Source organism: Camelina sativa, chromosome 3, assembly GCF_000633955.1.
Source record: "Camelina sativa cultivar DH55 chromosome 3, Cs, whole genome shotgun sequence".
NCBI lineage: Eukaryota > Viridiplantae > Streptophyta > Magnoliopsida > Brassicales > Brassicaceae > Camelina > Camelina sativa.
Window position 1 is genome coordinate 524,193 of NC_025687.1, and position 26,346 is coordinate 550,538.

At 35.1% G+C, this 26,346-nt stretch overlaps 3 protein-coding genes and 1 pseudogene across 3 annotated transcripts in view; 2 read left to right on the forward strand and 2 right to left on the reverse strand.

The window, feature by feature from the left end:
- Nucleotides 79–8,247, reverse strand: LOC104759496 (annotated as a pseudogene).
- On the forward strand, nucleotides 17,712–20,850 carry LOC104759505 (B3 domain-containing transcription factor NGA3-like). Its single transcript, XM_010482421.2, has 2 exons — nucleotides 17,712–18,086; nucleotides 18,254–20,850. The coding sequence occupies exon 2, from the start codon at nucleotides 18,425–18,427 to the stop codon at nucleotides 19,481–19,483; it is 1,059 nt and encodes a 352-aa protein (XP_010480723.1). The 5' UTR covers nucleotides 17,712–18,086; nucleotides 18,254–18,424; the 3' UTR covers nucleotides 19,484–20,850.
- Nucleotides 22,423–25,181, forward strand: LOC104759526 (protein arv1 homolog). Its single transcript, XM_010482436.1, has 10 exons — nucleotides 22,423–22,590; nucleotides 22,736–22,783; nucleotides 22,877–22,966; nucleotides 23,099–23,144; nucleotides 23,253–23,326; nucleotides 23,452–23,537; nucleotides 23,642–23,708; nucleotides 23,811–23,886; nucleotides 23,987–24,132; nucleotides 24,616–25,181. The coding sequence occupies exons 1-10, from the start codon at nucleotides 22,498–22,500 to the stop codon at nucleotides 24,700–24,702; spliced, it is 813 nt and encodes a 270-aa protein (XP_010480738.1). The 5' UTR covers nucleotides 22,423–22,497; the 3' UTR covers nucleotides 24,703–25,181.
- LOC104759518 (NAC domain-containing protein 1) overlaps nucleotides 24,905–26,346 on the reverse strand; it is a 3,648-nt gene continuing 2,206 nt past the window's right edge. The window contains exons 5-6 of the mRNA XM_019242679.1: nucleotides 25,462–25,599; nucleotides 24,905–25,352 (exon numbers count right to left, since the gene is read on the reverse strand). Of these exons, the coding sequence (XP_019098224.1) occupies nucleotides 25,143–25,352; nucleotides 25,462–25,599 (348 nt within the window). The 3' untranslated portion in view covers nucleotides 24,905–25,142. The remainder of the gene's footprint in view (nucleotides 25,353–25,461; nucleotides 25,600–26,346) is intronic.

Here is a 26,346-nt window from a genome sequence, read left to right on the forward strand (position 1 = left end):
TGGAATAACAGATCAATTGGTTTGAAATACTAAAAAGTCTAAAACCACTACTAGCCAATATTTTCACTAATTCTAGTAGAAATCAAAGGTTTGTATATTTCAGAAATTTTTTTTAATTAAAAATTCAAAATCCCCTAATCACATGTCCATAATGATTCTTTTGGGATATTATTACAGAAACAGACATATCACTACGCATTCTTGAATTTAATTCCAAGTAAAAACAAAGATCAAGAATAACTTTTATTTAGAAGCTCAATTAGGAGAACTGCAGCAGAATCTTTAGCCTTTTTAACACTTGGCATTGGCTCTCCAATACATTCATCAGTCCATCCTCTATCGCTTGTATTCACTCTTACCGCAAAAGTAAACCTCTTTGCGTGCGCTGGTCCTCCTTCTTTCAAACATCTACGAAAATTTCACCACAAACCCCAAATAAGCTCAATAAAACCTCAAACAAAATCATAGCAATTACAAAAGTTTACTCATTGTTTAAATAAACTCTTTACCTGTAAGAAGGCATTGGCCAATTCTTCCTCAAGCAAATATCGTTCAATGTTTGTCTCGTAAACATCTGATTCCCATTCTTCTTGTTTCCATTCTCATTCTCAACTTGATTCTCTCCTGTGTTCCCGTTCACACGCTTCTCCTTTGATTCCGCTATTTCTTTCTCTTTCAATGCTGCAAGTGCATTCCTCGCCGCTAGCTTTTGAGCCATTTTCTTCTGCGGGTTTTGTGCCACTCCGATTTGAACGCCGTCGATGAACACTTCCACAGTCGCTGTGTTACCACTTCGACTTGCTTTGTATTCTAATCCTTCCGCTTGTTGCTGGCACCGCTCTTGTAGCTCTCGAACTGGATGCATAGGAAGTGTCTCTGGTGTCACCATGGGCTGAAGCAAAGGTTGAAAAACCTGGAATAAAAGATAAAACATGTGTTAGTAAAAAAAGCTAGTAACTAGAATTTACAAGAGATTATTAAACCAAAATAACTAACCTTCCAAGCTGCAGTTGTATCTTTTCCACTATCAAGAAAAATAGCACCTGCAATAGATTCAACAATATCTCCAAGAACCTTTGGGGCTTTACAGTCTCCCAAACCAAAAGAGTTAAACCCCGGTTTCGATGACTCGGTCTGAACTTCCTTCACAAAATCCCGAATCTGAAAAAGTAAAAAAAGAAAAAAACCAAACAGTCATATATTTTGTAAGTATTTTTGGGAACAAAATAGTTTTGCTTTTAAAGATTTGTTTACCTGTTTCTCAAGGGCGCTAGAACCATGACGAAGGTACAAGTGGAGTTTATGTTTAACGGCAACACGAGCGAAGTTTTCGTTGTTAACCGCTGCAGCACGAAGATCTGTTAACCGACCAGGAGGAAGGCTTGTGTATGTGAAAAACAGGTGTCTTGTAATAAGATGATCTAAGACAGCATCACCAACAAATTCCAATCTCTGGTAACACGAAACACCTGAAGATGGTCTTGAAGCATGTGTTATAGCTTCGACAAGAAGACCTTTCTCTTTAAACTCAAATTTAAGAGCTCTCTCGAGACCAACAAAGTCAATACTCTTGAGTATACTCTCTGGAACATTAGCAGGTTTAATAGTTCCTTCGACTTCTTCAGGTTCATCCTCCACATGGATCCCAATCCATTTCATCAAATGATAAGCTGCAATCTTACCCCCTTCGACGTAATAAACACCGATCAAAGCTTCAACAACATCAGCTAACGTTTTGCTAGACAAGACTCGGTACGAACTCAAATCACCCTCTAGTTCACCATCTTCCATCTCTCCATCTTCAAACACATCGTTGTTAACAGGTTTCTGCTCTTCATCAAAAAAAGAAGATTCTTTTGTGTCCTCGTCGAAAACTGGAGGCACACCAGGTGCAGACCACCTAGACGGAGCGAAACGATCCGCCTGGATATATGACTGAAGCCCTTTAACCAGAGCAAACCGATAAAGAACCATGTTACTAACCATTTGTTGTCTCATCCTTGTAAGCTGACCCTCGTGCTTTTGTGGATACTTGAGAAACAGAAAACGACTAACAACCCATTTTAGATACGCATCTCCTAAAAGCTCAGCTCTCTCGTAGCAGAACGTTTCCTGGCACGAGGCGGCAGTCAAGGCTTCCAGTATCTACACATATATTTGTACCAAATCAGATTAGACTAGTTTCAACAAAACAGAACAAAGACTCTTAACTACGCATAATATATATATACCTTTGATGTGGGAATATGATAGCTAATCAAATTTTTGAGTTGAACAGCGAGCAAAATGCTCTCAACTCTTCTCATTATAGAGGGCAACCTCTGAGCACCTCGGACAAGTGAACCCGAAAGTGGATGCACAACGCATATTTCAGGTGGAAGAAACACGTAATATGTTTTATCAAGGATTGTCTCTGATTCACCTTAAATTACAGAATCAAGCAAACATGTGTTAATCTACCGGATAATCAATAAATGTTGAAGACATAAAATAATCTTAACAGTAGTACCTGACTGTTCAAACCGAGGAGAAAGGAGGTTCTTGCAATATGAAACACCCCGTCCTTTGATCAAAGGTTGTTGCTTACAATTCAAATCAACTCCATACCTAATAAACAACATTATAGAAGAAGACTTGTATAGCCTCAGATACCTCAATTTGTGCAAGAAGAAGAAGAAAAGCCGATCTTGTACATATATCCTAGCAATAGAAGTGGATATCTCTTAATACATAGACAGGCTTTGCTTCTCCTTCTTGCACAACACCTTGAGGTGAACTGAGGCCATGTAAGTCCTCGTGATTACAGAAAAGTTATTAGTAGAGTGCTTGCTTCTCTAATGAAACTTAGAAAAAAAGCATTGGAAGAATTAAAAAAATTCATACTTTTGCTTGTAATAGTCAGCATATGTGTTGTACTCTAAGGGACCAAGATATCCCTCCTTCCTTGGGAATGATGTTTCTGCACTCATGTCATAACAAACTGAATCAACGTAAAACCGCTTCCCGGAATGTGCGGCTGTCACTATTTTTCCAACAAGATCTTCTGCAACCATGCACCCATCAGCCATCATCAGTTTTCCTTTTGATAGATCATCTTCTACTTCCTTCTCAAAAGTATCTCTTACAGGTAACAATCCAGAAGCTCTCACAACATCGAAGGATGCAACAGCTCCTCTAATACCATAAGTTGGGTGAGATTTCTGACCAAAGGCAATGTTGTTACGAAGTTTACCAAACCCGTATTCCCTTCTGTCACCACCAAGAGTTCTTTCGTTAGTCCCGAGATATACATCAGGACGAGCTCTCTGTAGTGGGTTGTCCCACACAGTGGTTTTGGTAATCTTTTCAACCAATTCCCAGTTTATCCCTTTTATGGGTTCCATAGACATATTGTCAGAAACAGGGACAAACAAGTAGGCCTTTGCAGGATCCCATGGTGTCGTTGAGGGTTCAACATCAACATCCAACACGATACTCATTAATCTCACATGAAACTTTTTTAGAGATGATAGCTGCACAAGAAATGCCACCAATATAAGATAAAGCAAACATATATGTGACTGAGGGGAAATATAAGTTGTTTGTTCAGTCTAACCTGGTTTTCTGTTATATCAAGCGATCCCTTGAAAGCAAGAGATGCTTTAGTGATCATGGCCCGAGCAACATAAAGATCCATAGACATCGATAATACCTGACACAAATAAACAAATCTTTAGATAGAAGGCAAGGGAAACTATTGTAACATCTCCGAATTCTAAAGCTCAAATCCATTGAGAGAGTAACAAGAACCTCTGCATCCAGCTCATTGCCAAAAAGAATCGCGAACTCTGTAACTTCGGTTAGGAATGGATCTTTTGAAGAGCCAAGATCTACACATGTCACATTGTACATGTATAAATGGAATAGCTTTGAGCTCTCACAAATTTCCTTTCCTGACAAAATCCATTCTCCCTGTACACATGGTAGAGAAACAGTCAAGTATTGAAACCACATTTTCAGTAAAAGCACATTTCGTCATTTTTCATACGTTAGAGCTCATTTTACCTTAAGTACATCCGCAACACCTTCAGGATAGAACTCTCTATGTCTAGCAGTCCCAGGAACAGGCTCACCTTCATCATCTTGGTCAGCCTTCTCAGCGTCGTGGCCACTTCCCTTGTCCGGCAATAGCATATCGGTAAATGCATCCATCTCATGCAGTTTCTTGCAAGCAGCTAGACATACAGCCTACATATCAAACATACAAACATTCAAGACATGGGAACACAACACATGGTAATAAACGAATAAGATAAATGAACAGTGAATAAGAAGTCCACCTGTTGCGCAAGACGCATTGAACTGCAAACAGGACCCTCGAGTATTTCAAATGGTGCATTGCAAGGAAGCTGAAGCCTACATGAATACTCTGTGTGGCCTCCAGGCTTTTCATGGTTCTCCATGCTAAACTCCGGACGAAGAATCGCATACCTGAGACACAAGAGAAAAGCAATCCATCGTCTCATATATAGGAAGAAGAAAAGATCCTTAGAACGATAAAAGTTATCGGTTAACTTACCTGTCTCCAGGAAGCTGAGAGCAGTAGAAATGTACAAGACCAACAGCAGAATTCAAGCTAACCATGGCACCAGTTGTCTCCACCTTATAAACTGTACCAGGCACAGCATCAATTGAGATTAACCTTGATGTATCTTTGAGATGACTGAGATCAGTCCTTTCTATTGCTTCTTTTCTCAGTGTCTCCTCACTGTTCCTAGCATTCCTTAAGAATGCTGCGTGAGATACATTTCCCCTGCAAGTAACACAAGTTGACATATATATATATAAGAGAGTGATTTATTGACCAGATGTTAAGAAAACAAATGTAATTCCTAAAACTTTATATGTACCTCTCAACCATGAGTATGTAGTCTGATCCAGGCTTTCTTGGCCCTACCACGAGACTGAATGTATGCCAGCACTGTCTTTGCAAGGTCAAAACGCATAACAACGTTACATTGCCTAATATCGAGTCCTTCCTCAGCAACGCTTGTGGCGACTAATAGTGTCACCTATCACAACAGAAAGAGAGAAAGAGACATATGTAAAAAGACTAAAGCCTTAAACACAAAAACAAATTACCCAAAAGAACAATCTTTCATACATGCCCATCTCGGAATTTGGAAATTGTATCCTGCATTTGCGATGATTTCATTTCCTGGCTGTTATTGTGCCCAATCATGCTGGCACACCGTATAAAACGAAGAGAAGGCAGCTCAGCAAAAACCTGAAAATTTCCAAAATCAGAGTTAGAGACAGGACGTATGTACTTAAGATCACATTGACATTGTTACTTTCACTTTCATCCTAACCTTTGGAAGAACCAAAGCAGCAACCACCCTCTCAACAAAAACAATAGCTCGAAAGTCAGCAGTGTGCTGATACTTAAGGAGTAGTTTGATCAATGATTGAACTTTTGGAGTCACTTTCCCATCAGCCACTGCGGCACCTATTACTTTATCAACGTGCTCCCCTCCCGAGACAACTAAAACCATAGAGCATTGTTAATATAAGGTTTCTCAGAACGGTAAATAGTAAATAGATATGTACAAATAATGAGGTTGAGACTTACCATGATCAGCAGGGAGCTCTCCTTCCTCGATCTCGTCATGTGCATTACCATTTTCTGGCTTGCTAACTTCAGTTGCGACCTTTTCAGCAGCAGCGCCTTCCAGAAGCTCACATTGTAAGAGTGACACCACCTCGTTGAGGTATGATTCTTGAAACTTGACGTCCACTTGGAAATTCACCCTCTCGTCACTTTGCAGAGCAGTCAAGAATGATTGTGCCACCTTGAACGAAAAACAAAAAGTTAAGACCATGTGAATATATAACAAAACCAGTTCAAATCATCAAAAAATATGTTATCCATTTTTTTACCTTGTAAGCACACCACTGACCCAATTCAGCAAGAGTATAATTTATAGCTCTAAGTTTATGAATCAAATTGGCAGCTCCATCGCTCTCCGTTCTTTCAGACACGCCATAAACCTGTCTCAATTCATCTTTTGCTCCAGCATCCCTAGCCCCCATAAACTGCCACTTGCTTTTTCTTGAACTTGCTTGTGCTGCTTCTTCCACGGCTGCAATAATTTGCTTTATTGTCTCGTGAAGAGACCACATAGTCGCAGCTTTGTCATACTCAACGACAATCTCTGAAGGCATAGGCACATGCTTCTCTAATTCTTTCCGGTCTTTTATTGTACAAACAATAGAATCCAACTTGGTCTCGAGGTTGCGTATTTTGATCGCACAATCTACTTGGCTTGAAACACCTACGTAAACGAATAAAAAAGAAGTCAGTTCCAAGAACATTAGCCAGCAAGATCCGCTTAGAACAAGAAACAATAAGTACCCTTTAGATTAACGGGCGAAGCAGTCATTCCAAAGATGGCAGGTCTTTTGTCCTTAGGGGTTGTGTGGTAAAACTCTGACATCACTAATGAGTATGGATGTTTCTTGACAGCATGGTGACACTCGTCGAGAATAAGAAGATTAATTGTTTCCATTCTAATGATGCTATGCCTCAGTATATTCAACAGAATTTGTGCTGTCATTACTAGAACCTGCACATAAGAAAAGAATGTAAACTTCGAGAACAGATAAATAAAATGATCCAAACCCGTGAGGAAAACGAAGCATCAAAAGCAACCTGCTTAGACTCGAACTCTCGCTGCCACCTTCGAGCATCCCAGAAATCTTGTCCCATCTCACCACAATAATGCCCAACTTGAAAACTAGTTTGATTACGGATCACTTCTGCTTGCTGAAAATGCAAGATAAATCAACAAACCAAACACAAAAAGTAAGCAAGAAAATACAAACATGAAAGTTATATAGTTACCTGATAGACCAAAGGCACTTTAGGAACCAAGAACACCGAGAGCATTTTTCTATTCCGGCTCATTAAATCCTTATGAACACTCTTGATAAGAAGAATTGCGATAAGTGTCTTTCCAGCACCGGTCTCAAGGAAAGCAATTGTGTTTTTCGCTTTGGCTTGTTCAAGCACATCCAACTGGTATCTCCTTGCTTGCTCTTCCACAACCTTCTCTTTACGTTCTTCAGGCTTACTCTTATTCTCCTCTGCCTTGTCATTGCACTCTCGGGTTCTACAACTCTCTTTCTTGACATCCCTTTCGTGATCAGCTTCCCAAGTCCCTGACCGATAAACCAACTCATTGGAACCAACTTTATCCCTCTCCCAATAACCTCTAACTTCTCTATCCCTACCATCTCTTCTGTGACTGTAACAATCTCTTTTCTTATTGTGAACCGCCTCGTCCCAATTACGAGTACGTTTCCTATTCATAAACCTATCTTTGTCCCTAGAATTAGCCTGTCCTCTACCTGAAAGGTTACTACTCCTTTCACTCTGGTAACTACAAACTCTAGCTCTCTTCCAATCCTTCTCTCCTTCTTCCTCTTTGGACACTTCTTGGTCTCTCTTACCACCATTCTTTTGCAACCCGTTCTCCTTAACAGATAAAGCAACCTCCCCAGGAATCAACTGAGGAGTTACACTAACCTCTTTGATGTGAGAATTGGTCTCAGAAACGCCATTGTCTGGTAAGCCTCCACCGTTCTTGATACTATCTAGAATGTGATCGATTCCACCGAAAAAATCACTGATGACGCCGTTGTCATCGGTGGATTCATTGACAGCAACAGAGGAAGGATCAAAATCAGAGACAAGATCATCGATAAGATCACAGGAGATGTCCTCGCAGGCATCTAGCCAGTAAGAAGGCTTTGTTATGTCTTCCCTACGCTCATCCTCCATTACCATAATTCAGGTAATAAATCAACAAATCAAATTAAGAACATTAAAAAAAAAACAAAAAAAAGGCTCGAGAATTGAAGAAACCCAGAGAAGGGGGTGAGAGAAGAAGAGTGTTTTGTGACAGATTAGGGTTAGATAGACCGTACGAAACACGCCAATTTTATAAGAATCTGTTTGCAGGTTAAAAGGGGTCACGAAGAAGAGCAAGCAAAACCCTAACCAAAGATTTGGTTTCTCTGGTAAATAAATCAGAATTAGAAGAAGAATAAAAACAAAAACAAAAAACCCCTTTTCCAAGCTTTTGCAAAGTGTTATGTGATTCGACGATTCCACGGTCTATCGATCCCTACTCTGTTCTGTTTCTCTCTTCGTCTTCCTCTCTCTCTCTCTCTCTCTCTCTCTCTCTCTCTCTCTCTCTCTCTCTCTCTCTCTCTCTCTCTCTCTCTCTCTCTCTCTCTCTCTCTCTCTCTCTCTCTCTCTCTCTCTCTCTCTCTCTCTCTCTCTCTCTCTCTCTCTCTCTCTCTCTCTCTCTCTCTCTCTCTCTCTCTCTCTCTCTCTCTCTCTCTCTCTCTCTCTCTCTCTCTCTCTCTCTCTCTCTCTCTCTCTCTCTCTCTCTCTCTCTCTCTCTCTCTCTCTCTCTCTCTTTCTCTTTCTGGTCACTTGCTCTCTTCTCTGTTAAATATTTCTTTCCTTTTGTTTGCAATATTACAGAAAAAGGAAACTTGCCATTAAAGCAGAAAAAGGTAAAATAATTTTCCCTGAATTTGTGAAAAACACGAAATTCATTATTTAGTAGTATTTATTAGTTTATTTACTCCAAAACCAACCAACCTGTGAATTCCACACGGTCATTATAATTTTTTTTAATAGAAAAGGAAATTCAAAATTAAGAATTCCAACATATTCATACATATTAAGAAAGTCATTGAAATTTTTATTTTACTCTTTACAGATAGGCTAAATGTATTTCTTTTTCTTATTAATAAATAAAAATCATAGAGATAAAAATATACTTTTTGTAAAAATAAAATTTTATCTTAAGTTAATATTTTGTGAAACGGGAAAAGTATAATACAAAATAAATATTAGTCAATATATTAAAATAGTAGTAGTAAAGATAAACTGAAATCATAAATAACATTAAACTAAAATTAAAACGGTATTTGATGTTTTCATATGGAAACACGTACACACATAGGTTTGACTAAATTAACTAGCGGTTACGCCGACCGTAGTTACACTACTACACTAGTTAGATTGATTCGTACGGGACGGTCAAGATCATTCCAAGCTTTTTACTGTTTTTCAGAAAAGTGTAATTGTTCGATGCACCAATGATATACTGACAAGTGGAAAGGTCTTAGTGATTGGTCGGTTCTTTTCTCATGCTTTTGTTCTGTCATTCTGTGGACCGACTCGTGCAACTTCTTCTCAATTTTAAAACTGTAACAACAAGCATCATAAACACACAATTATTTTTTTTCTACAACTTTTATAAATAAAATAAAAACAAATTAGTGATTTTATAATATGAATTGCTAGTCGAAAATAATGGATATGAGCGGTAAATACTAAATACCAGTAGTAATGTTCGTAACGCTACTTTAAAAATTAACTAGCATTGACTGTTGGTTTATTGCTCTAAACTTTTTATTAAAAAAATCTTCAAGAGATAATGTCCATTGGGAGTTAAAGTCAGTTTTAAGACATTAACGCCCATGAAATCTATTAATGTATGAATGGTACAATATAGGACGTAATAAAGTAGAACTATTAACGCCTCCTCCACCATTTAAAAGTTTAGACATTTTTAGTTTTTTTACCTTTTATAGTAATGTGTTAGCAGATTGATGACGACGGCCAAATAAAATACGTATCCGACTCTTTTAGAAGTAGTGTGATGCGTTTTTATTTTTAATCATTTGTATATTTAGATAGACCGTTTGCACTCCGATAAACATGAATAAAACAATCTAGATCTTTTTAGCAAATACTCCATCTATATGTATTTGGATTCTTTGTAAGCATCCAAGTTTCCGACACTCCAAAGTCCAAAGTCCAAAGTCCAAACATTTCCCCCAAATAGTTTAAAATCAGTGATCACTTTAATTTTGTCTAAGGATTCCTTTCATCTTCTTCTACTAAAGATATTTTAACACGTTATATAATTACTGTTACTATATGTTAGTTTTGTAAAGTAGATCAATACTAGAAAGAGAGAAAAGTAGAATTATTCTACAATAATTTGAATCGGAACGGAATTCGATCTTGGTTCTGTTTCTCGTTTAGTTATAGCTGACCAAATAACCAAAGAATTCAAATAGAAACGCGAAGCATTGAGCATATGCGAAAAAGATAGAGAGTCAGGCCGAAGACTCTAAGATATTATTTTGTTCTTTTCCAGATAATTGCAAAAATCTGCATGGAAAGTGAGATCTAAAGTCGATCGAATAATATTATGACAAATGCATCTTCACACAATTGACTAGCTTACGATTCACGTTTACTACTTTTCTTGATAGTATAAGATTTTCTTATTGGGGACATGTACCTAATACATACTGATCTATGATAAGATTCTCAAAGGTGCATTTTGGAAAGAAAAAATAACAATTATTCGACCTTTTTCGTCCATAATTGAAGGACCAATTCGTTATTTCCTGTCATCTTTTTGTTTCTTTTCATCTCATCCTTCGTCATTGATTTTTTTTTTATTCGCCACGCACATATCTCTTTATATATATATACAACACAATAGAATAAAATATAAACATGATGCCATGTCAAAAACATAGTGTTTAAAATATTTATTTATATGTGTATTTAACCTTATTATATAAATAAACTAATTACTTATCTTTATCAATGTATATATATATATATATTTTTTTAATCCAATAAACGGTCTGTTCTAGCAAGGCAATCCAAGTGACTTCAGTTTTTGAACCCCGTGGGACAAACGAGATAGAAAATGTTACACAATGCTCAAAAACGTGTAGAAATGTCAAACAGTTGGCCAATCTATTCAGGGCGATCTAGCATCTGAGAAATGTTCCAAAGACTTGCGTCGTCACCTGACGCAAGGAGAAACATTGCGTTACCCATTGAAGTGCGTCGAGCTCAGCGTGAAGGGGAAAACGCCGGTAATGCAATGTAAAGATAGTGTCGAATAAGCAAAATGGGGTACGGCCAATTCAAATCCGAAGCAAAGCCCAATATTACCGCATCAGCAAGCGGTACATTAGTGAGCAAGCAAATTTGAGACTGGGCCTGACGCCTACCAAATAAGAAGACCCAAATACCAAAATTTCCCACCTTTATAACACATTATTAATAATGCTCTATATATATTATGATAATACAGATCGATTCTGTACTGTTAAGTATTCTTTTTGTCAACATACGCAGGCGATTGGATATCCAACACACATGAGTAGGTAAGGTATATTACGGAAGATTTGAACCACATCCACACCAATCAAAGGAAAAATCTGCAATAAATTTTACAAGTATATATATTTTTTAAAATTGAATTACAAACATTATGGTATAATAAAGTCTTTTTTTTTTTGGTTTTTTGGTTTTTTGGTAAATTAAATAGCGCCGTATTTCTTTGTGAGCTAGTAAGATACGTGAACCCACAAAATTGACCTTTTTTGGACGGTTCGCAGAGAGAGAGAGAGATCCAACGAAACCAGACTCCGTTGAAGTAAAATTAAGAGGCATCACAGGGTTCACGTTTTCCACCAGTGACCGACTTAAGTGGCCTGCGACGTTACTTTAACAGAGAGCCCCACCCGATTATTAACTGAAAATCCAAATCCAAAAAGATCCGATTATTAGATTTTGCAGTATCCATCCATCCAGAACCAGAATCATCATACAGCAGAATACGAAGAAGTAAGCCAGGTGGTCGGTTCGGCCGCCGCCCATCCTAAACCGGGCCCGGTCTAGTTAACATCAATACTGTACTATACCAATCCTTTTCCCGGTAAGAAACTACGGCGCGTGTATGTCAAGCACCTTTCACTCTTTTTTCATTAAATGCCAAATTCCAATTTAATGACGACATCCCCCCCACGCATATACACAATTCATTCGCTCTTTCTCTTGTTAACTCACACAATTTCATCATCCTCATACAATAAAGAAAATAAAAAAAATTACAATTTTTTATTAACAAAGTATATTGAGTATATATATATTTTTTTAATGTATCAGTTAATGAATTTTTAGGACTACGCAAGTTTGGTTTTGTAGCTGCCAAAAATATTTAGTAACATATGATTTAGTCCATGTTTAAGAATTAGGATTGATGAACATAACAAACAAAAGGAGAAGAGAGAGAGAAGAGACAAGGACAGAACAAAAGCCTGCGAAGCCTCCAACGGTATTCATTGTGGACCAACCTTAAGTGTGGGACGACTCTATCCATCTACATTCATTTTTTTTATATATATATTGTATGATTTTGCCCATTGCTCTATTTACCACGTCACATTTCTATTTCCATACATTTTTAAAAAAATATGTATATATGTTTTTTTCGTTTGAGAAAATTATTCGATATCACGAAATATAAATTCTCGAGTTCGTACGGTTTATTTACCTTAAGAATGATTTGTTTGAAATAGTCATCGACTCATCGGGCAAAGGAGAGCTTTGTAATTAGGGTTTATGTGAACATACCCTACCAACACTTGTCTCCTTTCGTTTATTCCTCTTTGAAACGTGCTTTGATCATTCATATCAATGGATGGACCGTATCGGTCATTTCATCCTTGATTTCTAGTGCATACGACTTCTTTTAAATATATCGAATGGAACTAACACAAACTATATATTGACTCAATTATTTTAATCATTAATTGACCAAAATAAAACTAATTTTAACACACGGAAATTAAAAAGAAACAAAAACCCCAACGACTTTGACTGGAGCTGTTTTCCTTTTTCTCTGACCACTACAAATCTCTTGAGTTCGTTGCACATCTATGTAGCTATAATGATAGAAAAATGTAAGCTGGAATCGTGTGTAAACAAGTTTTTCTATGACGATCATCAAAACCAGTGCTGATTTTTCTATACATGCATCTTTACATATGTATACGTACGCGGTACAATCGCCTGTAAGTATTTATTAATACATATGTGTGTGTGTACTATAGAGGCTATATAAACACGATCATTTATATAAGGTATATACAAACCGTAATTCCAAAGAGTAATACATACATAAATAATCTTACGTTCTGAAATAGAATTATAAATTTTGAATAGAAAGTTAATTATAAAATTTGGACTTCCCTTAATATCTTTCCGATTTCCTTAAACATAAACTTCTGACCTTTGGATCTACACTAATATTCAGTTTAGCTAAGTTAAGTCAGTGTTATAATCAGTTTAGCTAAATAACGTCAGTGTTATATTCAGTCTTCTCTATATATATAGTTTTACTTTTTTTTTTTGGGTTTGATGAAAATAACTTTAAAGAGGTCTGAACAAATTGTTTGAGGCTTGATAACAAGACTTTCTGTAACCTAGCTATTAGATAATTTCTAATTATACTCATACAGTATATTATGTGTATGTATACTATATAATGTATATGCACTTTCTAGTTTTTGCCCATATTATATTTGGACCTACTTCTTTCAATCTATGTATTCGTTTGAGGTGATTAGAATTATGCACATAATGTAAACTAATTAAGACTCCTAGACTTTGGGGCACACATGACAGTTGTTACCATCATCAACATCACATAAACCTGCTCCATGCAAATGGACTCTATTTTGCACCTACTGATAACGACCTTCTCGCTATACACACATAACTTATTAATACACTATATATGAAAAAAATACACTATATATGCAAATTCACACGCACACATTTCTATATTAAATGTTACTATACTTACATTATTTGATAATTATGCATATCTTTAGTATGATCTAATGTCAAGTTTATCGAGGATTTTGATTTATCCTTAATTACCAATGTGTGTGTTATACGACTTTGTAATGTCAAATAATGTGTTATACGACTTTGTATTATGTATATATTTAATCAAAATTAGCAACTATTGACAAATAAAATATATAATAGATTCCACTGGATTCCACCAGAGAATTAGGCTAATTAATTACATTGTACATTACTTTGATTTCATTTATAGAATTTAATCATTTTTCTATTGATATATCATAAGTTTGCTTATATATATAATCTCAAACCTTTCAAGTTTCATACATCCATAACCCATTTTAACTGGATAACTAAATATCATAAAATTTCACAACAACAGATTTTTTGTCAAGAATAATACTACAATTTGATTTTATACCATAATCTTTGGTGAATATTCTCTAAAAGTTTAGTAAAGTCTTCCCAAATTTTGTGTTTCCTTCATTCTGAACTTTTAAGAACCCTTGCTAAACATACAGTTTAGGAAATTTGGATTGAGGATAATTTTGGAAACCAAAACATAAAATATGGCACTTTTAAGACATTGTACGTGATGAATCTCGGTTGAGTACTTGTGACAATAAAGCACAAACTACATAACATATTCACATATACCTTAATTTTTTCTATAGATCAGCTTTAAAAGACGACCAAATTCTTAGCATATCTCTATGGCTATATATAGGAAGTACGTTGTGTGGAAAAGTTTAAATTGAAAAAAAAAATTCCCAAGGGGCCGAGCTCCTCCAAGTTGATAAAGAAAAATACACACAAACACAGAACAATATATATATATACATATATTAATAATCAATAAAGAAAATAGGTGAGAAAGAGATCGAGAAGTGTGGGGATGCAAAAAATGTGAGGCTGTTTTGGACAAACTCTAGAGAGTGAGAGTAGTGAGAAGTGGTCCTTACTCGCTTCCAAGTTTACTGTTGTTGTAAAATTGTAACACTTCACCTTCTCACTCACCTTCTCATTTATGTTTGCTTCCCTTTAAATCCAACCCCTACTTTAACCATTTTATTCAAATCTTACATATATGCACCTCATATTTATACCATATGGTCCATATCTAAGATACTTACAATCAGTTAATGGTTTTAAAGCGCTAGAGATTACAAATTGACATTGTATATGGGAGATGCATGGTTCTCCGATAGAATTTGGGATGCAACATGATAAACTCTGAAGAACTGGAATATCTAGGGTTTTTGGGATAATATGGAATATGGGTATGAAAGTATCTATATTTAGATATGAATACATATTTTAAAGAAAATCTGGATATCCAATATTTCTATGATAAAAAAAAAAAAAAAGAAGCTAGAGATATATAGAGTCGGTCAATTAGATTAGAATGGGAAATATTCCTTAAGCATAAACTATAAGGGGATTTGTTTTTCAATAAAATAGATGAGGCCAACGAGATATTATATATAGGTAGAGAGGTCCCCTTTGTATTTAAGCTGGTGCAGCTCGGTAAATAGTAAAATTATATTATACTTATTTGATTTGAGCTTTGCCTTTATTAAATTAAAGAACGAGGGCTGCAGGCCAACTTTTTTCGAGCCATACTTTATAATAACTGATAATTGTGTATACATTATATTACAGACCCTAATTAATCTCTCGGTTCGAGAAAAATAAATCTGGTTAATGACTTTATTCTTTTAACAGAAAAGACTTGAATCAGTACTACGTAGCCGGACTGAACACATATACAGTTCAACTGTTGTAGACGTACGTGATTAGTTTTACTTGAAATGTTGAAAATTTGTAATAATAATTGACGATTCGTCAAATACAAGACCCAGGTCGAGTTTTTTTTTTTTTTTTGTTCAACTGATCGGTCAAGTTTTGAAACGAATTTGAAGTATCATATTCGTCTGCACGTGCTTATCAATTGAGTCATAGCTTTAATATGTACTGATGACATGTAGTATAATACTATTATACTTCTAATATAAATAAACGATTAAGCTGTTTAATCACTGGGAAATATTTGACCAGGTGTGGCAGATTTAGACATTTTCTTGTTGTCTCAAAACATCAAACGCTCTTGTTACGGATGTTGAATTGTTGATGATTATGACACATGTGAATAGAATAATAAAATAATATTTTGGTCATTATAATGACTCTTGCTATACAATTTTGATTTAGATTTATTATATTATATATTTCTGAGAAAAATTATATTTAGATCAGTTTTATAACTTAGATGTTTTTCTTTTGGGAATGATGATGAGCCTGAAACAAACATCGTATAAGACATCGTGATCTGAATATATTTTACATAGATGTGTATTAAACATACACACATGCATATACATGAATGAACATATACTTGTATAGATATAAAAAACTTATACACTTGCATTTGATTATTTTCGTTTTGTTTTGTTGTGATTGATGTATATGTAGATAATTTTGGACCACAAAAAACATGGACACATCATAACCAAACCTACTTCCCCAAGTGATTTGTAAATAACTACATATTTAACTGTACACAACAAAAAAATGGGTAATTATGCGCAACTAATTTGTTTTTCTTACATCGAGATTATCAAATCTTCATTATTTAATCGTTCTTATAACATTATTATACTGTTAACCCATGTGACTCGATCTGATAAACCAAATGTGAAATCAGATAAACGCAATTAGGAACAACCCAAAACATAAATCATGATTAATCATGTACTAATGTTTAAATCAGCGTTATTATAAAAGAATAAGGCCATGAATGTTTACAAGTTTTTAAGTGGTTTTTGAATTTTAGTTTCTATTTTTTAGATTTTAGATTTTGGTTTATGGTTTTTAGATTTTGTGTTAAAAATTTATTAAAAAAAGAAAAATAGAAAAAAGAATTCAAATAACGCTTGAAAATGAACATAGATTTTGGTTTTTCTTTGAAAATTATCAAAAACTAACAAAATCTGGATTCTCTAATTTTTAGGAAATCTGATTTTTTCATAATCTTGATTGGCTTTAAAGTAGATTTTTGAAAAATCTAAAACTAAAAACAGTTTTAAAATCTGCAGCCATTCAAAGCCTAAGTGATTTATTTTTTATAAAAAAAAAAAAAAAAAAATTAGCTTCTCATATCAAATAAATGATTTTCTCGTCGCATTTTCAGAAACCTTCACATTTAAACTTGTTCCCCATTTTGTTTAGTAAAAATTTGAGTTCCAATACCGTTCGGATAATAACATAACACTAAATTTTCTTTTGTAGTACGTAGGTTTCAATAGCTAATTTTCTTCAAATTCTCGGAATAACGAATCGGCTCGACGAGGATAAGATCCACAAACTTAGATATGAGTCGAAGGCTTTATAGCCAGAGACGGTCCAGAATGTTACATCATATGTGTGTACACATTTTAATCATGGCATGCCAACAACTGGAATAGTACTTTTTGAAAAAAAAAAACTTAAAAGAAAACTTGAATAGTAGTAGGTAAGGTTTATATTTAATTTAATGTGATAAATTGCGTGCATGCATATATTTTATATTGTTTTTGTGGAAAATGTGCATTTCTTTTCTGATAAATACTGTACGTAAATATATATACCTGAATCACGTACTAACTTACAAAAACTGTATACGATATAAATTTAAATTGTTATAATTAGTGCTAACCAACAATAATTGGTAAGAAAAACAAAATTAGATAAATACAAAAATAACATTGCTTTAGTTAACAAAAAGGAAATAGACACGTATACTCATTCTAATACCAAAAAAAGGATCAACGGAATCTCAAACACCCGTCGACAACTACATACACATGTATACAAAGATTTGAAATTTCAATACAAAGAGCTAATTCGAAGCCTAATGAAAAGGACAAGAAGCTCACATGACCCGAACCATATCATTCATGGGCCCCTACGCATTACTCGGTACCAATCTCACTCTCTCTCTCTCTCTCTAAGACTTGAAACTCTATCAAGAATCTCAAGCCACCATTTTTTTCTTCATCCTCATAAAGAGAAAGAGAAAGATCCTCTTGTTTTGCAAGAACCCAATTTGAGTTCCAAGTCCTGATTTGCTTTGATCTTTCTCTTTCCTTGATTTCGTTTGTTAGTCAAACAGAAGATATATAGTTCTCTCTATATTTTATATATGCATATATAGTTTGCTTTCCGATTCTAGGGTTTTCATATTTCTCCTAAATTTTCATGGTCAAAGGAGAAAATCAAAGAACCAATCGAACGAAGAAGAGAAAGAAAACTTCAATATCAAAATCTCTCTCTCTCACTCTCTCACTTATATTATAAGGTGAGACCACATCAGAACTTTAATTTTTTTTTTCTTCCCTTCTTTTAATATATTCTTTGAATTTTTTTTTTCATTAATCCATCTACCCTTTTTTATATTTGTGGCTAGATTTTCGTTTTGTTAATTTTCCTCTCATTAATATTTTATCTATCTATTGTATGTTGAAGATCTCGAGTTGAGTCATCATCGTCAATGTCTTTGAAAAGCAGCCGCAACAATTCACAGATTCAAGAACAAGAGAAAGGTTTAAATTTCATCAAGACGACTCACTAAGAGAGAGTCTAAGTCCCATCTAAAGATTCAGTCCAAGAACCGTCTCATAAATCAGATAATTCGTCATGGATCTATCCCTAGCGCCGACAGCAACAACAAGTTCGGACCAAGAACAAGACAGAGACCAAGAATTAACCTCCAACATCGGAGCAAGCAGCAGCTCCGGCACCGGAAACAACCTTCCGATGATGATGCTTCCGCCGCCGGAGAAAGAACACATGTTCGACAAAGTGGTAACACCAAGCGACGTCGGAAAACTCAACAGACTGGTGATCCCTAAACAACACGCGGAGAGGTATTTCCCACTAGACTCATCTAACAACCAAAACGGCACGCTGTTGAATTTCCAAGACAGAAACGGCAAGATGTGGAGATTCCGTTACTCGTATTGGAACTCTAGCCAGAGCTACGTGATGACCAAAGGATGGAGCCGTTTCGTCAAAGAGAAGAAGCTCGACGCGGGAGACATCGTCTCTTTCCAACGAGGCATCGGTGATGAGTCCGAGAGATCGAAGCTTTACATAGATTGGAGGCACAGACCAGACATGAGCCTCGTCCAGGCACATCAGTTTGGTAATTTCGGTTTCAATTTCAATTTCCCGACCACTTCTCAATATTCCAACAGATTTCTTCCATTGCCGGAGTATAACGCCGTCCCGATTCACCGGAGCTTGAACATAGGAAACCACCAACGTTCTTATTACAATAACAACAACCAGCGTCAAGAGTTTGTAGGGTATGGTACTTATGGGAATTTAGCTGGAAGGTGTTACTACACGGGATCACCGTTGGATCAGAGGAACATCGTTGGATCAGAGCCGTTGGTTATAGAGTCAGTCCCTGTGGTTCCCGGGAGATTAACGCCAGTGATGTTACCTCCGCCTCCTTCTACAGCGGGAAAGAGACTAAGGCTCTTTGGGGTGAATATGGAATGTGGTAATGACTATAGCCAACAAGAAGAGTCTTGGGTGGTGCCACGTGGGGAAATTGGTGCATCTTCTTCTTCTTCTTCAGCTCTACGACTAAATTTATCTACTGACCATGATGATGATGGTGATGGTGGTGATGATGATCAATTTGCTAAGAAAGGGAAGTCTTCATTTTCTCTCAATTTCAATCCATGAGAAGTTTCATCTTTTTTTTTCTTAAATTCTCTTTTTTTGAATCTCTCTCTTTATATATTATTTCATTAGTCAATCTTCTTCGTTAGATTCTAGCTAGTAAGAGGAAGAAAAACGATCTTCTTCGTTTGTTTAATTTTTTTTGGTTATGAGTTTTGTTTTTTCGATCGACATGTTTCTTGATGTTCATCACTAGGCTTTTGTCACCATGTTGAACTCGTCTTTGTATATAAACTTATATATGAATATGACTTACATAAAATAACATGTTCACATGTCTCAACTTTTTTTAGCTAATTTAATTATATCCATAATATTCGTTGTAATTCATTGTTTACTCATATCATATTCATAAATTCTACATTAATCTTAACACTTGCACACTAGGTGAAACTGCCTCTACCCTAGACTTCTAGCTTATATAGCCATCAATAAAACAGTGTTCATCTTGCTTTCTTTATTTTTTTCAATTTTAAATAGAATTTGAGATTTATAATTTGATTGAGTGGGAAAAAAGCTTATAAATTTCATGAATTGTACTCTCTACACTGACAAAGTGTTTCATGGTACATTCTAAGCTAATGGGCAGGTCCAAAAAAAGCCTCTCTTTTTCTCTCTCTAATGGTCCTATATTGTTTGTTTGGTTACTCTTGTAATTTTGCTCGGTTAAAGAGATTTTTGCAGGTTATGGGCAGAGCAAATAAAGAGAAGCTAGCTATGGAAGAAGGACTGATATCCATCCATATAGTAATTCAATTTATAAATATTAAAAAGAACAAAAGGTATGATATGTTTTCACATTGTTTGACTTTTTATGATCACAGGTTCATTTAATTTCTCATTTTACTAATTCTCTATTCTTGTTTTGTTTTTAACCTTTGGTCAATATCTTTGTTTGGTTTGGATTGTGAATTGAAGTGATTTTTACCAAATTAGGCATCTCAATATAGATCTCCTCAACCCCATGAGTTCTTTTAGAATGTAGATTCTAAATCATTTGTCAATTACTACTATATATATACGTATGCCTCTGAATCACTACATATATACCCACCCCATATACACACATGCAGTTTAGACATGTACATGTATAATTAAATAGATGTGTTATAATAATTTACGTGGAACTTTGGAATGCAGTCCTTAGGGAATATCATTTTCAGGTAAATAAGAAGAGAGGATCCTGGAAGAATTACTATATATTCTATAGCCCATGTATATATAGAGTATCGTGTCGAGTTATAAATTCTTGCATGCAAGATCAAAATGGAGAAAGTCATTGGCAGAATGGCAGATTTGATTTCTCTACTATTGTATAGACATACTCCACACCTTTAGCTATTTTATCCAAATCATTTGTGGGTTTTAATTATTTTTCAGGATACACGCTATATATATACAAGTACAACACACACATACACACACACACACATATATATAGCCTTTTTGTGCACAATATTCCATGTAACTAAGAGAGTCGTAATTTTACTAGATGTGTTTTTTCCCTTTTTCTTTTTAGCTGCTAGTTCGATTTGACATGGCAAATTTGTATGTCTTCCGATAAGTATGAGTCGCGCGGGGTATTATTTGTGATCGAATTATCCTATAATAGCTAGGATAATGTTTGAGCCTGCCACTATAATAAGTACCCCATATAAATTGAAGATCATGAAGAGGGTTAAGCGTGTGTATATGAGTACTCTATATATGTGTGTTATGATTGGGTAGGCGTATATGTGTATATAAGTACTCCATATACAACGAACATCAAAGAGTAATTAATTAGATAAGATAGACATGGAGACTAGCTCATGTAAGCATACACATGTATATATGTGAATTACATATGTAGCCCACATATCTTCAATATAGGGAACAAAGTTACAAAGGTAATATGTTTAAACAAATTTGCCAAGGGATGATACAATAAATGGAATATATAAATACGTATTAATTCCAAATAGTCTACAAGTAGCTAATATTCAATGTGTAGATGTCTCAAAAGGCTGTCAAAAAAGTATAAAATGTGTTTTTATATTCAAAAGAATGCATATTAAAGAAGATATAATGAAATAAAAAGGGAAGTATTAGTGAAAAGTACGGATGGAATACAAAATTATTAAGATGACAAAAGCAGACAATATTGTAACATATCTAAATGATCAGTTTGTGTAAGAATAAAGAGAATAAATGACATGCTCCAATTATTGTTAGTTAAATAATTCATTCTCATATTAGATTCCTGACCTAAAAGAGACTGCAAATATGTAGGCCGGTTAGGGTTTTTATAGGCATGATTGATGATGAAAAGGAAACTTCGTATTGGGGTTAATTGGTTCTTCCCTTTCTAATACATTTTCAATTTAAAGTAATACAATTAACTATTCACTTTAACTTTTAATTGATCGTTCCATTTTTGTGTCTGTTGATCGTTCCAAATCTTTCGCCATGCTGATTACAAAGAGCAAGAAGAGACAATTTTCTTTCTTACAAAACTTATCCATCAGAAAATAACATGACGGTAATAAGATTAATAAGTGAAGCACTAGACTTTTTTAGTAGGTCTGGTTAATTCTAATTACTAATCCAGCTGGACTTTTGAATACATTGATGATTACATTTACATTACATAGATGAGTCTAATTGATTCATATAATATTTAAACTACAAAGTGAAAAGTATATCTAGCTCTTTAAAGTTGAGATTTAATGTGTTTAATTGATTTTAATATATGGGATCTACGCATTTCAAAACGCTACGTCATATGGTTTTATGCAAATTGAACCATCTACAAACTGTAACGTATAAGCTAATTATTACACTTCCTTTTGGGGTCCGAATACCATGCATGCTTAAAGCAATATTGGGCCTGACAGTTAAATTTTAAGACTGAACAAATTAGGCCCGTTAACAGGCCTACTCAGGTTTCAAGACCTAAACCCGGTTCTGGAACCGGACCCGGACCCGAACTCCCATTGCTCCCTTATTCGTCTTCTCCGAGGGAGAAAGAGAGAGCCATGGCGAGTGAATACAGATGCGTGGGATGTGGGTTTAGGGTTAAGTCATTGTTCATTCAATACTCTCCTGGTAACATTCGTATCATGAAATGCGTAAGCTTTTAACACACACAACCCAATTAGGGTTTCCGATCTTGTTTTGTTTTGTCTTGTTTTTATATGTTTATGGTAAATTTCAAAAAGTTTCCATCTTTGAATCTTACCTTTTCTAAGCACATATGTATTATTGTTTATTTAGGGAAACTGCAAGGAAGTAGCAGACAAATACATCGAGTGTGAACGCATGGTCTGTTACTCTGTTTCAATCACTGAAAGTTTCCATTTTTGGTGTTCTTTTGTTTCCTTCCAAATTTTGAATTTAATTGATTCTTTTGTGCAGATCATTTTCATTGATTTAATCCTTCACAGACCAAAGGTGTATAGACACGTCCTCTACAATGCAATCAATCCAGAAACTGTCAATATTCAGGTAAAAACCCTTTTTCAATTCAAGTTTCTTGATTTCAAACATTTGCTATGATTACTTGGCAGTTTCGTGTCTGAATCTAGTTTTCTGATCTTGAAATTGGTACTAAAAACTTTTTGTTTTTTGTTTTTGCAGCATCTGATGTGGAAGCTGGTATTTGCGTATCTTCTTCTAGACTCTTGTATCCTTATGTTTCATAATCTGTTATTATCTAAGTAGCTAAGAGATATGTAGTTAGTGAGATTCATCAGCAGCCAAACGCATTTGAAAAGCCTTAAACTCATCAAAGATAGAAGCTTGTTACTGAGAAGAACTGATGAGAAATCAAGCTTTTGTGAGAGCTCGGTTCTTATATCTATAAAGGTTTGATCTTTCCTTTTAATATCTTTTAGTGGATCTAATTCGATTATTTTTTCCCTCTGAGGACTATAGGTTTAAGTCATTGAGATAGATTTGAAAGGATACTATAATGTTTTCTCATGTTACAGGTTCTAATCGGTGTTTTATCTGCAAACGCTGCATTTGTCTTCTCTTTTGCCATTGCGGCAAAGAGTTTGCTAAATGAAGTTTCTAGGTGATTATACTTCTTCTTAGTTCTTTATTATGAGTTTTTTCACAGATTTCAGACTTTTGTCCCCTGAATATTATGTATTGGCTTTTGTTAAAAAAAATCTGCAGAAGAAGAGAGATTGTGTTGGGAATATTGATCTCGAGTTACTTCAAGATCTTTCTGCTTGCTATGTTGGTATGTTGTAGCTTTACCTTTCACTTTTAAGTCCTGATATCGAAGTACCAAAACTTGGTATTGTGTTCCTTTGCTCAAAATGGGAATCTTTAATAATTACAGGTATGGGAGTTCCCAATGTCAGTGATCTTCATTGTTGATATACTTATCTTAACATCAAACTCCATGGCTCTTAAAGGTCAGACCGTCAAAATATTCTTACTGAAAATTGATTGATCTAGACTGTTTTTTCTTCTTGTTGTTTTGGAATCTCATATTGCAAGTTGTGTTAAAACCAGTGATGACTGAATCAACGGCCACCAGATGCATAGCCGTATGCTTAATCGCGCACTTGGTTAGATTCTTGGTGGGGCAGATCTTTGAGCCGACAACATTCTTGACACAGTATGGATCTCTGATGTATCTGTCTTCATTATTCAGAATCGTATGATCCCATCATCTTCCACTATAGTCAATTTTGTTTTGAAGAAAAAAAGAAACCTTTTACATGATTAAAAGCCTTCTGCATTTTTTTGATGACCATTCGAATTGTATAACTAACTAACCAAATATTATTGACATCAAGAATTGAATTGGGCCATAGTAAGAATATTTAAGTCTATCAAAAATTCTCAGGCCCATACAAACGTTACCAGCTAAGTAATTAAGAAATGAAATAAATTTGATCATTGTGATATTCGATAGATTCGATGAGAGTTTCTGGATGACATAGAACGTCGAAGAAATCAAACGACCAATAATAATAACTAATCTTTATTCGAATATTCGACAGAATTTTCCACCGACTAGTTCTTAAAGTACTTGTACTGATCAGAACCTGGTTTTTTGTTTTCTTTTTCAAATATCCATACGATGTTTTCTTTACCTGAAAATATATTTATTGTTTTGTTTTGTTTTGCGTTGCAAGGCTTGGGAAGTTAGTGAAGCCAGCCGTCTCCCAGCTCGGATAGATATGGGTCAAGTGTACGGATACAATCCTATGGAGACACGTTGAAGTGCCTCGTAGCTGTCTACGACAACAACAACGACTAAAACTGGCCAATCGAATAAAGATACGTTAACAACAACAACACCAACGTTGGAGTAATCTAAACTGGCCAATCTACTTGGGATACGTTAAAGCTTGGGATTGGGCCGTGTAGTTTTCACATGTGGAAGTCTTATTGGTGTCCTTTATTCAGAAAAAAAAAAAAAAAAAACACAAAAGGCTCTTTTGAAACTTAAAAATCCTCATCCTTTGGTACAGATATTAGCATTGAAATCTGTGGAGATTTGTTACATCATTTTTAAAAAAGAAAATTTATAATTGATATGAAATTTTGCAAATAAAATAAACAAATTGTAATATTGTGATATATTACAATTTGTTTTTCAGTGTGCCCTCTCTGTTATTAGATTCTTGACGCAATGTGAGTATGAATCGGATACGACCTGTTAAACCCCAATGATCCAGCCAATGATGGAGATAAAAAATAAGAAGCCAATGATCATGTTCTTGAGATAGATCCACTGGGATTTCCTTTGGCTTATGATGTCCTCAAAAACAATCCAATCCTGCTTCACCGTTTTGGTGGATGGAGTGTTCTTGACTGTTGAGTCTTCAGCCATTTCCAACTCAGGATTGCTTACGTGCCTACTTATCACCTGCAACCGTGTCCACAGTCCAAAATTTAATATGTAATGTAACTAGAATTTGATATAATATTATGATTAGATTGTATCAGACTAGCCAATTCGAGTTTCTTAATAGCACCTTTTCTTGGCCTTGCAAATGCAACTCCGGTTGCTCTTGTGCCTCAGAACTGTGCAAAGGCTTAGTAGTGTTCAATGATGGAATATCATCTATAGGAGGATGGTAAGGTTCAATTACACTCGAATTGTCGCTGCCAATCTATTAAAAACACAAAAAGTAGACGTGTGAGAAACAGAAAGCAATCATATAGATATCCATCGTGTAAAAGTGCTCACTGCTTGCTTACCATAGAGTCAGTGTCACTACCACAGCTATCATCGGTAAAAAACCCTGTCACAGGTTTTTTGGGGATGCAAACATTGCAATTCTCATTTAGCAATAACCCATTGTATGGAGGATAAACCTCATCATCCAAAACCATCTGTTGACTAGCATCATATGAGACCAATTGAGGAACCTGATCTAGCATGTTTAAATATTCATTAAACTGTTGGCCATGATGATTTGTTGAATCGTACTCAGAATAAGTGTTGTAATATCCTGACTGGTTGACCTGAAAAAAATAAAAGATAAAACAGTTTAGGAATACATCAAATATATCAGTTTTTAGACATAAGTTGAGAGAAAACAAACAAAATGGACATATAGTCTTAGATAGACTCACCACAGAACCGGCACTATTAGTCATCATGGCAGGGACAAAAGTGGGATAGGGATCTGTTGGTTTAGCTTTAGCAGATAGAATGCTCTTGTCGTTACCCTTATACTCAAGTCTGCAGATGACATAGGTCGTCCTCTGTAAAAATTTCCAGAGGTAAGCAGCACATATACAAAGTTCATCAGTTAAAAACATTTCAAAATTGGCTGCATATATATAGATAATTAAATTACTTTCATCAAAAGCTAAGTGATGAAATATCAAAGATCAGAATTGTAAAAATAGTA